Source organism: Leptodactylus fuscus, chromosome 9, assembly GCF_031893055.1.
Source record: "Leptodactylus fuscus isolate aLepFus1 chromosome 9, aLepFus1.hap2, whole genome shotgun sequence".
In the NCBI taxonomy this organism is placed as follows: Eukaryota; Metazoa; Chordata; class Amphibia; order Anura; family Leptodactylidae; genus Leptodactylus; species Leptodactylus fuscus.
The window spans coordinates 65,832,397-65,849,988 of record NC_134273.1 but is presented as its reverse complement, the minus strand read 5'-3'; the positions used below and the strand labels follow the sequence as shown (position 1 = coordinate 65,849,988).

Genomic DNA, 17,592 nt, shown 5'->3' with positions numbered 1-17,592 from the left:
CTCGGCATAGGAATGCATTGACCAGTGTTGATTGGCCGAATGCCATACAGAGTACAGCATTCGGCCAATCAATGCTGGTTCTGCTGGAGGAGGCAGAGTCTATGATCGTTCCACAGCAGTCTCCATTCTGGTCCGATCTTAGACTCCACCTCCTCACAGACGAGCCTCCGGCAGAACCAGCGTTGATTGGCTGAATGCCATAATCTGTATTGCATTCGGCCAATGAATGCTGATCAATGCATTCCTATGGGAAAAAGTCAGCTCGCGCATATCGCAAGCTGACAGGGATCCCGACCAGATAGAGCCCCAAAGAGCTGGGTGAGTAACATTCCCACCTAAATAATGGTAATCCCTAGCTAACCCTGCCTGTACATCTATCCCTGTCTCACAATCACATAGTTCACAGTCTCATATGAACTGGATATTAAATCCACTATTCGTATAAATTGGAGGTCACCTGAATTAGCCAGTCAATTACTTTTTCCAATTTTTTTCGATGCCTCCGTTGTCCTAGTTCCTGTCCCACCTCCCCTGCGCAGTTATTGGTGCAAAAAAAGCACCAGGGAAGGTGGGAGGGGAAACAAATTTTTAGTGAGTTTGCTACCTGGTGTTCGACTCGAATCGAACATCTCGAACAGCCCGATATCCGATCAAACATGTACTCGATCGAATGCTGTTTGCTCATCTCTATTAGTGACCTATCAGCTATTGGAGATGAAACTATTGTGATAGAGGCATAACTTAAAGCTCCAGCGCCCCAATGCAGAATCTCTATTGGGGACCATACCTACCTTTTGTCATTAATAATAGTGGTATATTTTATAGTCAGAGGAACCTATGAGACCCCTGAAGGTCCCGGGCGCAGTAGCAACTCCTATTTCTGAACAATGTTCTAGCACCACATGAAATCAGCTGTATTAGGGGGCATTCACACGGAGTAACGCCGGCCGTGTATCACAGCCGTACACGCCGACGTTACGGCAGACTGCCGAACACTTCCCATTCACTTCAATGGGAACGCTCGTAACAGCAGCGTTTACGAGCGCTCCCATTGAAGTGAATGGGAAGCGTTCGGCAGTCTGCCGTAACGCCGGCGTGTACGGCTGTGATACACGCCCGGCGTTACTCTGTGTGAATGCCCCTTACTCTGTTTACAACCACAAATTTGTCTCTCAAGTATCAACAAACCTGTAGCAGTTACAAGTCACAAAATGGGCAAATTTTTCTACAAAACCATTTCTTTTTGAAATATAACCATCACATGTGTCAAAAAACCCCCAAAATAGCTAAAAAAAATAAATAGCTAGAAGTATATGCTGGGATAATGCAAATAAATAGCTGCTGAGGTGTCTTATAAATAACAATAATGTAGTTGATTAGTAAACTGCTGAATATAAATCTAAATAAATGGACAAAGGTGATAGTTCTAAGAATAACCAAGGATCTGGGATCCAAAGCATGGCTAAATACAATGTATACCCAGACATTGAGGTCTTGAGGTCTCTCTCACAGCGAGTAGGTAATGGAAGGAATGGAGGTGTAATCAGGTGCCAAAGGAGTGTGGCATAAATAATAATGGAGGAGACATGGGCAGCCATGGCATCGAGGTTGGCAAAACAGTGTCCATGTACTTGAGAAACTGATCCTGGTGGCTGTGCTGACTAGTAAACTCCTGCTATCAGTCTGGGGGGGAATCCTGAAGCACTACCTGGATGGGGCGTTTCCAGTTGGAGAGGGGACCTCTCCTCTCTGAGCCGGTGTGATACTGGTTGAAGATGCAGCTGAAGCAGGTAACAGTTTATTCAGCAACTGGGACAGAAGTAAATGGCAGCTTCCAAATGGGGGTAGTAATAACACAGTGTCCAATCCCACAGCCTTGGTTGTAGGAGGTTGTCCAGGGATGTTAGAGGCTGTGTGGCAGACTTCTCCAACTACTCCTCCTATTGTGGCTCTCTCAGCTATGGATACTGGGGATGGTGATACAGGGAGTCCTGACAGGGATCTGGTTACCATTAGACTAGGCCGAACATGCTTCTCCTGTCAGGGCCCTCTGTGTAAGATGTAAAGAAAACAAGATTGCAATGATATGAAAGTCTGATATAATAATATTTTATTCATAATAGAACATAGAACACATATCAGAAGGTGAAAGTTACACAATAGGACATAGAACACATATCAGAAGGTGAAAGTTACACAATAGTACATAGAACACATATCAGAAGGTGAAAGTTACACAATAGGACATAGAACACATATCTGAAGGTGAAAGTTACACAATAGGACATAGAACACATATCAGAAGGTGAAAGTTACACAATAGGACATAGAACACATATCAGAAGGTGAAAGTTACACAATAGTACATAGAACACATATCAGAAGGTGAAAGTTACACAATAGGACATAGAACACATATCAGAAGGTGAAAGTTACACAATAGGACATAGAACACATATCAGAAGGTGAAAATTACACAATAGAACATAGAACACATATCAGAAGGTGAAAGTTACACAATAGAACATAAAACACATATCAGAAGGTGAAAGTTACACAATAAGACAAAGAACAAATCCCATCCACACACTGCAGGGAAATACACGATGTGGACATGCTGCAATTTCCAATGCCGTTGTGGGTTTCTAAATCACAACATATCAGTTGTACCTATGGAAACGCTCATCTAAGACAAGTGATTGAACTTGAACCTAGATATTGTACCAACTTTCATTTGGATTATGCAATATACTTGTATGGCAGCAATAAAACCGCCATCTATAAACACAGGTTACTTATTACTTTTTATCATTCCTGTTTCTGCACTTGAAGTAAAACTTTCTTGCTGGGTCAACTCTTCTAAGTTTAAGGTATTGTAATGAAAAATATATATATATATTATAATGTCATTTTACTGTATATTGCTTGTCTGACAATGCAGATTCTTTAGAACAATGACAATATACTGTACATGCAGAAATAGTGCAAATTCATCTTAACTCTACCATATTTGAGACACTTATTTCTGCTTATCATACACTTCTATATCTTTGTGCACTTGGAAATGTTTTAACATGTTTATCTCTAAGATATCAACTTTAAGGATAGAAACTAACCAACATTAGAAAAATCCTATTGAAATGAATGGACACAAAGAAACAAAATAGTGTTTTTCCCAAAATCTGCTTATCTGAAGTAGTAAACAGCTAAGTAATGTACAGCCATTAGGTAATCTATGTGTATAGGAGAAGTATATTATAATAAAGGACACTTTCAAACAGATTAAAGTGGTTTCCAGCCCAGATATGTGACAGAAACTTAATATGGGTTAAAAAAGTTAACTAAATGTATTTGTTAACATCAATAACCATGTGCTACTTCCTTGGTAATGTGGAAAACGTGTACTGTTAGGAGATCTTGAGAACTGAGTTGGGACACTACTCTATTGACAAAAATTATGAATATTTTGTAACTGTACCTACAGTTATCTAATAGGCCAGCAACAGTAGCTTTTGGGCCCGTGAGACCCCAGGACCCAGTGGTGATTGCTACGTCTGCACAGCCTATAACAAACCTCCTCCTCATCAGTCATTTTTACATCCCTAATGCCCATTAGGCAAGTGCCAGCAGCAGTCCCCACCCATCCTATTCTCCTTGGCCATGGATTGCGGTTCTGTAAAATTTAACCACTATCCTCACTACTGCCTCTGCTGTGTAACAAATCAGTTTACTCATCTCTAATTTGTGAGTTGCAAATGTTCCAGCACTTTTAATCCAGAACTGCAAGGATCTAGTGTTCTTTTACCCAGCACAATGCAGGACTCCAAGAGGCTCTCGCTAGGCTGGATCACCTGACTGCCCTGCATCTGTATCAATAGTATTGTCAATTCCTGAAACGGAAGACATGGGAATTTGCCAATTTTTGTTGTCTGTTTGGTTGAGTATCTCCAATTGGGATTTTGTATTTTATTGTCTATTTCCAAAATCCACATCATATTTCCAGAAGTTGCTTGAGTCCTCCAAGATTCAAGCCAAATGCTCTTACTCCCATGTAGTCAGCTGGTCCTGATCCATGGTAACCTCATCCAGTAATTGGTCCCCCATTGGTATGGCTTTCTCCATCCTCATGGAGCTCAACTCCACACACTACTGATATTCTGCTCCTGTTATACTTCAGACAGCAACTGGTGAAGGGCCAAGGCCATGCTAAGTTCATTGAGGTTCATGATCCTCTCCCACACACAGGGTCTTCATCCACTGCACACAGAGTACCTACAATATACACTCACCGGCCACTTTCTTAGGTACACCTGTCCAACTGCTCGTTAACACTTAATTTCTAATCAGCCAATCACATGGTGGCAACTCAGTGCATTTAGGCATGTAGACATGGTCAAGACAATCTCCTGCAGTTCAAACCGAGCATCAGTATGGGGAAGAAAGGTGATTTGAGTGCCTTTGAACGTGGCATGGTTGTTGGTGCCAGAAGGGCTGGTCTGAGTATTTCAGAAACTGCTGATCTACTGGGATTTTCACGCACAACCATCTCTAGGGTTTACAGAGAATGGTCCGAAAAAGAAAAAACATCCAGTGAGCGGCAGTTCTGTGGGCGGAAATGCGTTGTTGATACCAGAGGTCAGAGGAGAATGGCCAGACTGGTTCGAGCTGATAGAAAGGCAACAGTGACTCAAATAGCCACCCGTTACAACCAAGGTAGCCAGAAGAGCATCTCTGAACGCACAGTACGTCGAACTTTGACGCAGATGGTCTACAGCAGCAGAAGGCCACACCGGGTGCCACTCCTTTCAGCTAAGAACAGGAAACTGAGGCTACAATTTGCACAAGCTCATCGAAATTGGACAATTGAAGATTGGAAAAACGTTGCCTGGTCTGATGAGTCTCAATTTCTGCTGCGACATTCGGATGGTAGGGTCAGAATTTGGCGTCAACAACATGAAAGCATGGATCCATCCTGCTTTGTATCAACGGTTCAGGCTGGTGGTGGTGGTGTCATGGTGTGGGGAATATTTTCTTGGCACTCTTTGGGCCCCTTGGTACCAATTGAGCATCGTTGCAACGCCAAAGCCTACCTGAGTATTGTTGCTGACCATGTCCATCCCTTTATGACCACAATGTACCCAACATCTGATGGCTAGTTTCAGCAGGATAATGCGCCATGTCATAAAGCTGGAATCATCTCAGACTGGTTTCTTGAACATGACAATGAGTTCACTGTACTCCAATGGCCTCCACAGTCACCAGATCTCAATCCAATAGAGCATCTTTGGGATGTGGTGGAACGGGAGATTTGCATCATGGATGTGCAGCCGACAAATCTGCGGCAACTGTGTGATGCCATCATGTCAATATGGACCAAAATCTCTGAGGAATGCTTCCAGCACCTTGTTGAATCTATGCCATGAAGAATTGAGGCAGTTCTGAAGGCAAAAGGGGGTCCAACCCGTTACTAGCATGGTGTACCTAATAAAGTGGCCGGTGAGTGTATGTCCTTGCATTATAGGTTCTAACATCAAGGTAGAGCCCTGGAACTGAACACTAATGCCCAGTGCCCACTTCATGTCTGTCTGTATCTCTACAGGGGCATACAGCAGAACTTGCTCCTTCACAGGCTGGTTAAATAGTACCGCTTGCATGTAAGACAATTTCAATGTACTCTGTAGGCTCTGTTTGTGGTTGGGGACCCCCATCCAGTATCTGGTGCTGAATTCCTGGAACTATCCATCTCTTTCAGCATGTTTATACCTGAAATTACCAGGACATTAAGAACCATCACTTTCTTGACCACATGTTGCCCTTCTTCTTCATGGTCCATTGCCAGACTTCTATATTGGTACATATAACTCCAATCTTCCAAAACAGGAGGTTTTTTGACCTCTTCAGACTCAGCCAAAGAATTCTACCAAGTTGCACCATTTATACAAAGAGGGCTTCCAGAGTGGACCCAGGCAGGATGGTGACCTCATTCCTACCAGTTTTAACCTTATTGATGACCAGTCCTCAGGAATAGGTGGCTGTACTAAGAGTGGATGAAAACTGATAGGAGGTGCAGTGGGCAGATGCTTGCAAGGACCAGCCTGGAGAACACTGACACTCCCACAACCAGCACGTGTAAACGAGTTTATATACTTAATGGAAATAGTATGGAATAATTTAGAATGGAATAACTGTAAACTTTATTCTGCAGCAACCATGTCAAAAAGAGTGGCTATTATTGGTGCAGGATGCAGCGGCCTCACAGCCATCAAATGTTGCCTGGAAGAGGGTCTGGAACCCACTTGCTTTGAGCAAAGTGATGGAATTGGAGGACTTTGGAAGTTCACAGTAAGGATGATTAGATTACATTTGCTTCAAACTTTACAAAAGGACATCAAAAGTTTATCTTTAAAATTCTAGTAATTTAAACGTTCAAAAATGAATTTGTAATTCAAGTGATATCCTGTGACTTTTTGGGGGGTAAGGGTTAAGGTCAAGACTTCATATGTTATCTCATCTAGAGGTTAGATTTCACTCCTAGAACTGAAGCAGCAGGGTCATGTGTATGGAGGTTGGAGTATGAAATACACCATAAGAATGCAACACTAGTAAGGCACATGCCTGTATGTGACAATCAGTATGCGCTCTGATTGACAGGAGAGGGGGTAACAGGGACTGAAGTCCTTGCTACCCCCCTCCTGGGGTCACATACAGGTTAGGCACAGAGATGAGAATGATTCAATGTCTCTGTGCTGTCTGCAGGGCCCCTCCTCGCCCTCCCCTTTATATTACAGTTCACAAGATGCTTCCCAAGACAAGAGGAGGGGGGACAATTTAGAGTCCTGTATCTCAGGACTCATTTGGGCTATGAAAATAATTTTAGATTCATTTTAAAGATTAGAATCTCATCTTTAAAATGCTACCAAGTTCCAAAAATTATCTGTTTTTTACTAGTCTTTGAATGTCTCTATAGGAAACTGTGGAGGAAGACCGCGCTAGCATTTATAAATCACTGTTCACAAATACTTCCAAAGAGATGATGTGCTATAGTGATTTTCCAATGCCTGAAGACTTCCCTGTATTCCCGCATCATTCCAAGATCTTAGATTACCTCCACCTATATGCAGAACACTTCAACCTCTATAAATACATTCACTTTCAGGTAACTCACAACATTAACTTTTCAGTGCTAAGAACATGCAATATAGACTATTTTGTCTCATCTGAGTGTTTGAAGTTGAAGGGTGTATTAATATTTGCAACAATTTTGTTCCAGTGTATAACAAATTTTTAAAAAGTGAAGCGACTTAGTCTTAACTAAAAATGTCCAACCAGATCTACAGATCCTATGTATAGACTTGTGTGCATTCATGGATACAAACTTCAAACAAACCTTGAGTAGTCTTACTCTGCCATTTGATCACTTTCCTCTGCCACCACGTCTTTCTAATGGGGTACATAGGACCTTCATTCTTATGACCCATAAGGGTCCCAGCAATGGGACAATCCTCATGATCAGGCATGTATCACCTGTCTCGTGGAAGCAATAAGTGTTGATTATAGACCACCCTACAAGTTAACTAGCATTATATGGGACTTACTGTGGAGTGGTAGCCATTGCCACCACTAAATATTTTTATGCGAGTACTATCTTGATCTGGTTCGGGTTGAATTGTATTTTAATAGATTTCCATAGATATGTACGTTAATCCTATCTTTTGATTCTATCTAGACTAAAATTTGCAATGTAAGGCAAAATCAAGACTTTGCAACGACTGGAAAGTGGAATATTGAAATAGACAATAAAGGAAAGCGGGAGATGGATGTTTATGATGCTGTTATTGTTTGCAATGGACATTATTATGACCCATACTTGCCATTACAAAGCTTTCCAGGTGAGTGCTACTAATTGGACATCTCCAATAGTAATAATAAGCTTAAAAGTTTATATAAGGACCAGTGGCGCAACTACCGGGGTAGCAGTGGTAGCAGCTGCCACAGGGACGGGACATTAGGGGCCCGGCAACATCTGTTACCGCGGCATTTTTTTTTCTTAATAGGCCGTTACTGGCTGGACTTACTCCAACCAGTAACAGGCGCTATTTACTTACTGATCCTGGGCCCCATAAAGACTATTATCAGTATATTGATCAGAGGACCTGGAGAGGTAAGAGAACATAAAAAACAGTGTTACTTACCTTTCCGGGCTCCAGGCAGGCTTCAGGCCTAGTTGTGTGACGTCCCTGATGTCACATGACCAGGGCCTGCATTCCAGGTCATGTGACGTCCAGACGTCATTGAAGATGGTTGACAACGATGAAGACTGCAGCGGAGCCAGGGATAGGTAAGTGACAGTGTTTTTTATGTTTGTATCCCTCCTTGGGTCTTCCACATGAGGGGCATAATACTATGTGCAGGGGCCACTATGGGGCATACTACTGTGTACTGGGGCTACTATGGGGCATCATGCTGTGTGCAGGGGCCACTATGGGGCATAACACTGTGTGGAGGGGCCACTATAAGGCATAATACTGTGTGCAGGGGCCACTATGGGGCATAATACTGTGTACTGGGGCTACTATGGGGCATCATGCTGTGTGCAGGGGCCACTATGGGGCATAATACTGTGTGGAGGGGCCACTATGGGGGATAATACTGTGTGCAAGGGCCACTATGGGGGATAATACTGTGTGCAGGGGCCACTATGGGGCATAATACTGTGTGCAAGGGCCACTATGGGGGATAATACTGTGTGCAGGGGCCACTATGGGGCATAATACTGTGTGCAGGGGCCACTATGGGGCATAATACTGTGTGCATGGGTCACTGTGGGTAATAATAGAGCACGCAGGAATGCAGGGGGGGGGGGTGGTCAAGGTCTTCAGCATCGGTCGGGGGGGGGGGGGGCTCATGTCAAAAGCTAGCCACGGGGCCCCGCCATTCCTAGATGAAGAACACAAAGTAATTTATGACCTGTAATCTAAAAAGGCAGCTGAATGTAACTGTGGAGTCTTAAAACATGAAATATTTTATGAGAATATAAAATGTTTCCTTTTATCTTTCCTCCTAGGTTTAGAAAATTTCCAAGGCCATTACATTCACAGTCGTTTCTACAAAACATGTGAGGCGTATCGAGGGAAAAGAATTGTGGTTGTTGGAACAGGAAATTCAGCTGGAGATATTTCAGTGGAACTCAGCTATATTGCAAAACAGGTGTAATATTTCATTCCATTCCTTGTTGTATACTCATCAGCAACACATGATAGGAATTCTGATAACACAATCTGTAAGAATTCAATGCTTTTTTTTTTTTTTTATCAATGTAGATTGTGAGCCACATACAGTCCTATGAAAAAGTTTGGGCACCCCTATTAATCTTAATCATTTTTAGTTCTAAATATTTTGGTGTTTATAACAGCCATTTCAGTTTGATATATCTAATAACTGATGGACACAGTAATATTTCAGGATTGAAATGAGGTTTATTGTACTAACAGAAAATGTGCAATATGCATTAAACCAAAATTTGACCGGTGCAAAAGTATGGGCACCTCAACAGAAAAGTGACATTAATATTTAGTAGATCCTCCTTTTGCAAAGATAATAGCCTCTAGTCGCTTCCTGTAGCTTTTAATCAGTTCCTGGATCCTGGATAAAGGTATTTTGGACAAACAATTCAAGTTCAGTTAAGTTAGATGGTCGCCGAGCATGGACAGCCCGCTTCAAATCATCCCACAGATGTTCAATGATATTCAGGTCTGGGGACTGGGATGGCCATTCCAGAACATTGTAATTGTTCCTCTGCATGAATGCCTGAGGATTTGGAGCGGTGTTTTGGATCATTGTCTTGCTGAAATATCCATCCCCGGCGTAACTTCAACTTCGTCACTGATTCTTGAACATTATTCTCAAGAATCTGCTGATACTGAGTGGAATCCATGCGACTCTCAACTTTAACAAGATTCCAGATGCCGGCATTGGCCACACAGCCCCAAAGCATGATGGAACCTCCACCAAATTTTACAGTGGGTAGCATGTGTTTTTCTTGGAATGCTGTTTCTTTTTGGACGCCATGCATAACGCCTTTTTTTATAACCAAACAACTCAATTTTTGTTTCCAAAATGAAGCTGCCTTGTCCAAATGTGCTTTTTCATACCTCAGGCAACTCTATTTGTGGTGTACGTGCAGAAACGGCTTCTTTCTCATCACTCTCCCATACAGCTTCTATTTGTGCAAAGTGCGCTGTATAGTTGACCGATGCACAGTGACACCATCTGCAGCAAGATGATGCTTGCGCTCTTTGGAGGTGGTCTGTGGATTGTCCTTGACTGTTCTCACCATTCTTCTTCTCTGCCTTTCTGATATTTTTCTTGGCCTGCCACTTCTGGGCTTAACAAGAACTGTCCCTGTGGTCTTCCATTTCCTTACTATGTTCCTCACAGTGGAAACTGACAGGTTAAATCTCTGAGACAACTTTTTGTATCCTTCCCCTGAACAACTATGTTGAACAATCTTTGTTTTCAGATCATTTGAGAGCTGTTTTGAGTAGCTCATGATGCCACTCTTCAGAGGAGATTCAAATAGGAGATCAACTTGCAATTGGCCACCTTAAATACCTTTTCTTATGATTGGATACATCTGGCTATGAAGTTCAAAGCTCACTGAGGTTACAAAACCAATTTTGTGCTTCAGTAAGTCAGTAAAAAGTAGTTAGGGGAATTCAAATCAATAAAATGATAAGGGTGCCCATACTTTTGCACTGGTAAAATTTTGGTTTCATGCATATTGCACATTTTCTGTTAGTACAATAAACCTCATTTCAATCCTGAAATATTACTGTGTCCATCAGTTATTAGATATATCAAACTGAAATGGCTGTTGCAAACACCAAAATATTTAGAACAAAAAATGATTAAGATTAATAGGGGTGCCCAAACTTTTTCATAGGACTGTATAGGGCTCACAATGTACATTTTCCCTATCAGTATGTATTTGGATTGTGGAGGAAATCCATGCTAACACGGGGAGAACATACAAACTCCTTGCAGATGTTGTCTTTGGCAGGAGTCAAACCCAGGACTCCAGCATTGCAAGACTGCAGTGCTAACCACTGAGCCACTGTTTTGCCCCAGAATTTCAGGCTATGACTGCTGGAAAAGGGTAATCAAAGGGAGTCTGTCAGCAGTAAATTGGTCATAAACCTAATCCCATAACCTTGTAGAGAATATTGTACAGTTTGGAAATATGCCTATTTATTCAGCTTTGGCCTCATTTTCATTGTATTGATATCCTTTGTCCAAGAATCTAGAGTTGAGACCAAAGCCCAGCCAAGGTAAAACACACCCTCAAAGCACTATACCCCTCATTTGCATACGAATAACATATTAATTTACATAAAATGAGTCTCCAAAGCTCAATAACAGAAGTATATTTAGAAACTTCACTGATACAGTATCTTTGGGGTACCATCCTGGCAAGTGTTCAATTCACAGGGGACATTAAGTAGTACGTCGTTCTCATTAAAATGGTCACTAACTGTTCAACACACTTTACATAAATCAATAGTAAAAGTCAATATAAGAAACTTTGCAATATATCTTGTGAGAGAAAAATGCCTCTTTCTCCACTTATCTAGCAGAATACCAGTAACATAATGGCCATGAATAATGGAATCCATCATGGACATGCTGTGTACAATGTATTACAGTAGTTTTTTTTTCTTTCTTTAGAACCCATTCCTAGTTTTGGCTGAAAATAACTCACCAAACTCTGCACCAAATTGCTTGTGTGGACAAGACCTTACTGGGAATTACCAATTATATCTGTACATGACTAACCACTGCCTAAGCCACTAATATATCTAAGAATTCTCTAACTTTAACCATCAGAACGGGATTAATTCTACTTTGATGTCTACTACTTTTTTTTCTAACACATTTTCTGTACCTAAATATTTAGGTCTATCTAAGCACCAGACATGGATCATGGGTGGTTAGTAGAATATCCAGAGGAGGATTTCCCATAGACATGACAATGTCTAGACGTTTTGCTATGGGGATCAAGAATTTGCTGCCAAGAATACTTGCCGCAAAGATAAGCGAAAAGATTATGAGCAGCTGGTTTCACCACCCAAACTTAGGCTTGGAACCTAAATTCAGGTAAAAAAAAAACCTAAAGATTATTTTTACTTCCATAAAGGTGCTTTCCCACTATTAACACTTTTCCCATATGCAGAAGGTAGGAAAAAAGTGTCTTATTTCTCATGGTCCGGCCACTGAAACTCCAGTGACCACAAGAACAGTGGTCCCTAAATGCTCCACGTAAATGGAGCGGTGGTGTGCAAGTGTGACCACTGCTTTATTTACTGGTATGGGAAAGATTGTGATGACATAGTGATGGACATGTTTGCATACCATTGGACTATTCACTTGGTACACTTGCAGACTTTCAATCTCATGATTGCGGGGTGGGGACGACTCTATGGATTTAAGCACTCTATGTGTCACTGTATGGTGCATTGTCTGCAAGCAGTCTCTCTAGAGGAGGATACCTCAGTAACCTGGCACTCAATGGAGGACACTGAATTTTTTGGATGCATTTACATGTACCAGGTGGTAGCATAAATACCCTTCATAAGTGATATAGAAAAGGAAAAAGATGCAGTGAAACTGATGCCATAATGGATCTTAGTTTATGGAATCCATTCGGGTATACCTCTCACCAGTTGTGGCACTGTAAAGCACTGGACCTTTGCAAGAACTGGATGAAAAAGCATGACCTGCCACTTCTTTCTGTCTGTGTCTCTGAATCTGGCTGTATCTCATTAATATGCATTGATCACTGGATGCATGATGGGCACTACCTGAAAGTGGATAAAGCTGAACCTAATGTACATCCAGTGCTCTGCTGTATGCTACAAGCTAGTATTATCAGGTTGTTGAGAGCCAAAAAACATAGGTTGGATCTCCTGGTTGTATCTCGATAGTTATGAAAAATGGAGGAGGGGAGCACATCATTTTTTTTAAAAAATGAATAATTGAAGAAAAAAATATATCTGGCAAAACCCCTTTTTCATAACCAGCCAGATACAACAAGCAGCCTAGCATTACTAGGGTAGGATGTCCTACAGCCTTATCACCTCAACTAGTTGGGAACTGACCAGTACCTGGCTCTTCCCGGTATTCCTTGTGATAGTGGGTTATTCCAATGAATCTGAAGTGGTCCAAATTATCCTGGGAGCCTGCAAAACCAAACCAAAGAAGTTAACACAAAACATTTTGCTCATGTGAAGCTGTCCTCCTCCTTACTTCCCTGGAGTTCTGTAAAACATGTATTTGACTGAGCTACACTCTTTCTGTAACTTTCATAGAGGTTGAATGGGAACTATTAAAATAGTGCAGAACAGCAGTATCTCAGTGAATTGTTCTGTTTTTTTTTGCTGGGCCTAGGCCATGTGTCTATTTTTTTGCATAAAATGTATTTTCAATCTATATACTGCGTAGCCCAGATTACTAACCCTTTGTTTTTGCTTTTAAATATATTCTATATTTTTGACAGGCTAAAACATCCAATTGTAAACGATTACCTCCCAAGCCAAATATTACAAGGATCAATCAAGGTGAAGCCCAGTATTAAATCATTCTCTGAAACATCTGTCACCTTCGAAGATGGAACCGAGGCCGATGTGGATGAAGTTATTTTCGCTACTGGCTATAGTTCAACATATCCTTTTCTGGATGATGATATATTGAAACTTAATGACAATGATGTATCCTTATATAAGTATGTCTTTCCAATTTACCTGGAAAAACCGACACTTGCCTTCCTTGGACTAGTTCAACCCCTTGGACCCATCATGCCAACTGTTGAAATACAGGCTCGTTGGGCAACCAGAGTTTTTAAAGGTAAGGCCTTCCAGTTGTTTAGGTTCAAGTTTCTTGTTGGCGATCTTTTGAAGAGTGTCAATTTGTAGTGCAAATATGATAACTATCGCTACAGATAGACAGAGTACCATTTTTCTGTACTCAAATAGTCCCTTTCAAAATATAAATTTTTAAAGAATAGCGCAATGATACATTTAGCATGCTTCTATTTGCACATGATTATGTCAGTTTTTAGGATGTGGTAGTACATTGTGTTATTGTCACTATGTAGGCAGATGCTGTGATGTACTTGGGTATACTGTTTATGTAATACATGTAGCTACAAATGTTAGATATATAGAAAGTAGTCTAAAATGTATAATGTTATCCTTTGATCTGTAATGAATGGGCTTTCTCCTGTATTTTTTTTTACGCTAGGTTCTGCTCAACTACCATCAGTCAAAAAGATGGAAAACTACTGCATGAAAAGCAAGGACAGAAAGAATAAATGGTACGAGTGAGAGTTACAGAATAACAATGTTACTATTTATGGTTATGAGTTTTTACACTGCTTAGTTGCTCATGGATTACCTGAACAAGAGTACTAAGTTCCCTTTTTCGTCTTATCCTCAACTCTTCTTCGAGAAGAAATTCGGATAGAACAGCAGCCAAGCATACGCTTTGCCATGGCGTTCAAAGTCCATGACAGATACAGCAAAAGCAAAGTGTATCTGTTTAGTTATCGAACTGAATGTAATATAATAATAATAATAATAATAATAATAATAATAATAATAATTAGAGATGAGCGAGCAGTAAAATGTTCGATATTCAATATTCGTTTCGAGTAGCCCCTCAATATTTGACTACTCAAATCGATTATCGAATCCTATTATAGTCTATGGGGGGAAAATGCTCGTTTCAGAGGTAAGCAACATTCGATCAAATTACACTTACCAAGTCCACGAGTGAGGGTTGAGCTGGATCCTCAGAGAAGTCTTCTCCGTGCAGCGTCCCCGCGGCATCTTCCGGCTCTGAATTCACTCTGCCAGACATCGGGCCTGGGCAGAGCCAACTGCGCATGCCCGCATTACAAGAAAATGGCCGCTTACAGTCAAAGCGGCTATTTTCTTGTAGCGCGGGCATGAGCAGTCGGCTCTGCCCAGGCCCAATGCCTGGCAGAGTGAATTCAGAGCCACGGGGAAGCTGCACGGAGAAGACTTCTAAAGGTAGGAGAAGAACCAGCATTGACTGGCCGACTGTATAGCATTCGGCCACTCAATGCTGGTTCTGCATCGAACTTTTACATTCAAATAGCGAGTGGTACAAGATCGAGTATGAGTATTTCGAATACCGTAGTATTCGATCGAATATCTACTCGATCGAATACTACTCGCTCATCTCTAATAATAATGTAATACGCTGTATTAAACTCATTGTTGGTCATTTCCTCATTTTTTGGATGTGAAAGGTCTGTACTTTTCAAGGACTTCACTCCACACTGCTAAGTTGCAGATGGTGCGCTGTCCGTGGTAGATTTGTTTTTCACATACGTGAAAAACAGATCAATTTTTTAAAAATATGTACCTGTATTTTTCAATGTTTCTAGGTTCATAAAAAACAGAGATACACAGATGTCCTCCGTTCTTTTTCATGACCCATAGTCTTTCCATGAAAAATAAAAACACCTCTGAATAAATACAGTACACTGAAATAGATGGCTATGTATTTCCGTGGAAAATGCAGGTGGCACATGTATGTGACTTGCAGACGTGCTATACTGAACATTGTTACTAACATGTTTTTATTGCTTCTCATGTAGGTTTGGTGAGGGCAGGACTCAAGTTCTGCAAACACATTACATCGATTACATAAATGATATTTCAAGTGAGATTGGAATCCAACCAAACATGATATATATTTTCCTCACCGACCCAAGATTGGCTTGGCAAGTGTTTTTTGGACCATGTACACCTTACCAGCTACGGCTCAAAGGTCCTGGAAAATGGTCTGGAGCTAGAAATGCCATTCTTACCCAGTGGGACAGAACAATAAAGCCAACTAGAACCCGGGTTCTACATAAACAAACTGAATCCTGGCTGAACATTAAGACAGTGTTGGTCATTGGTTCCCTGTTAACAGCAATATGGTTTTCTAGGGCTGGTTTAAGTGCTGAACAGAGTGTCCATTTTGCATGGCCCATTCATGGGGTCTCCTGGATCAGGATATTTTCAGTGACTAGAATAAATCCTATGTAAAAGTATATCTATATGAGCAACAGGAGAATTAAGTTAATGAACAGAACCCATTGGAAAACTTCATATTATTCAAATATAATACACACAACTGAAACAACTCATGTATAATAATATATTTCCATTTTTTGCTACTTAATTTACACATTTCTATAGATGCTCCATGCTTTAATACATGTCTATTAAGGGGGTCCCAAATGTTTCTTTTTTCCTAAATAAAGAAGTTACTTTGTTAGACTTGTTTCCTTCTATGGTATTATATTAGCAATGATACATAATATACATAAAATATATTCAGAACCTGGGATTAGGTCAGTGATGGGGTACCACAAGGATCTGAGTTAGACAGAATTTTCTTTAGTCTCTTTATTAATGATATAGGATAGGATAAGATAGGATGAGATGGGAAAAGATAGAATAAGGTGAGATAGGATAGGATAGGATAGGAAGGGATAGGATAGAATAGGATGGGATGGGATAACATAGAATAGGATAGGATAGCATAGGATAGGATAGGATGGGTTGAGACGGGATAAGATAGAATACAGTAGGATAGCATAGGATAGCAAAGTTCCTGTTGTGGTAGGAGGTGACAGTGAGCTGTTGATAACCATATTTCAGAAATATAGTTATCAACAGCTCACTATCACCTCCTACCACAACAGGAATGTTTCCATGCAGACAGAAAAGGTGCAAAACATGCCCTCACATACTGACCACCGACAAGATAAAGACCCCCAATTCTAACAAGGACTACAAGATCCCAGGTACCTTCACCTACAGCACACCTAATGTAGTGTATTTAATAATATGCACCAAATGCCCCACTGGAGGCCTGTATGTAGGAGAGACCGGTCAGAAGCTCAGAATGAGAATGAACGCACCACGCCATACGATTAGAGAACAAAGACTGAACCTTCCCATGCCAAATTATTTTTGCAGTCAGGATCATAATATCACCAATGACATGAAAATTTGGGTTTTAAGGGGAAACTTCAAATCAAAGAAAGAGAGAAGGATTTATGAGTACAAGTTGATGACCCTGTTTAACACATTCTAGGAGGGGATGAATCTGTCACACGGTTTTATCGCCTTTTACAGGAATCATCACTGATCAAAAGCAGCCATAAAGACCACTCTTTGAACTGATAAGGACCTTGTGAAATGATGAATTGTTTACTTGTATGTACCAATGACCATCCACCCTACCACCTAACATTCTATTCCTATGTTTCTCTTTTTACATAAATAAGCATCCTTCAGAAATAGTTTTTAACTATACCTGAGGAAAGGATCTGACATACTCTATCCCAAAAGCTTGTAATATGTCATCATTATTAGTTAGCCATTAAAAAAGTATCAACTACTGAAGACTCTCAAGTTTTTTTGTTTTTTTATTCTGTTAATGTCGATGATTATAACTTACAGCCAAGGAAAACCCAAAAGTCATTATATCAGAAAATTAGAATATTATATAAGT

General features: G+C 40.8%; 1 protein-coding gene across 1 annotated transcript; it reads left to right on the top strand.

Moving 5' to 3' along the window:
• The first annotated feature begins 2,849 nt into the window (after positions 1 to 2,849).
• On the top strand, positions 2,850 to 16,235 carry LOC142218399 (dimethylaniline monooxygenase [N-oxide-forming] 2-like). The gene is made up of 9 exons (XM_075287120.1): positions 2,850 to 2,870; positions 6,206 to 6,342; positions 6,968 to 7,156; positions 7,727 to 7,889; positions 9,065 to 9,207; positions 11,954 to 12,153; positions 13,553 to 13,899; positions 14,296 to 14,368; positions 15,680 to 16,235. Exons 2-9 carry the CDS (start codon positions 6,211 to 6,213, stop codon positions 16,113 to 16,115), a joined length of 1,683 nt encoding a protein of 560 aa, XP_075143221.1. The 5' UTR covers positions 2,850 to 2,870; positions 6,206 to 6,210; the 3' UTR covers positions 16,116 to 16,235.
• The last annotated feature ends 1,357 nt before the right edge of the window (positions 16,236 to 17,592 follow it).

Bases quoted from the DNA above. Each gene is read 5' to 3' on its own strand.
- LOC142218399 (XM_075287120.1), top strand. From the start codon at position 6,211: ATGTCAAAAAGAGTGGCTATTATTGGTGCAGGATGCAGCGGCCTCACA. The intron at 7,890-9,064 runs GTGAGTGCTACT...CTTTCCTCCTAG, and splicing joins GCCATTACAAAGCTTTCCAG to GTTTAGAAAATTTCCAAGGC. The intron at 14,369-15,679 runs GTACGAGTGAGA...CTTCTCATGTAG, and splicing joins AAGGACAGAAAGAATAAATG to GTTTGGTGAGGGCAGGACTC.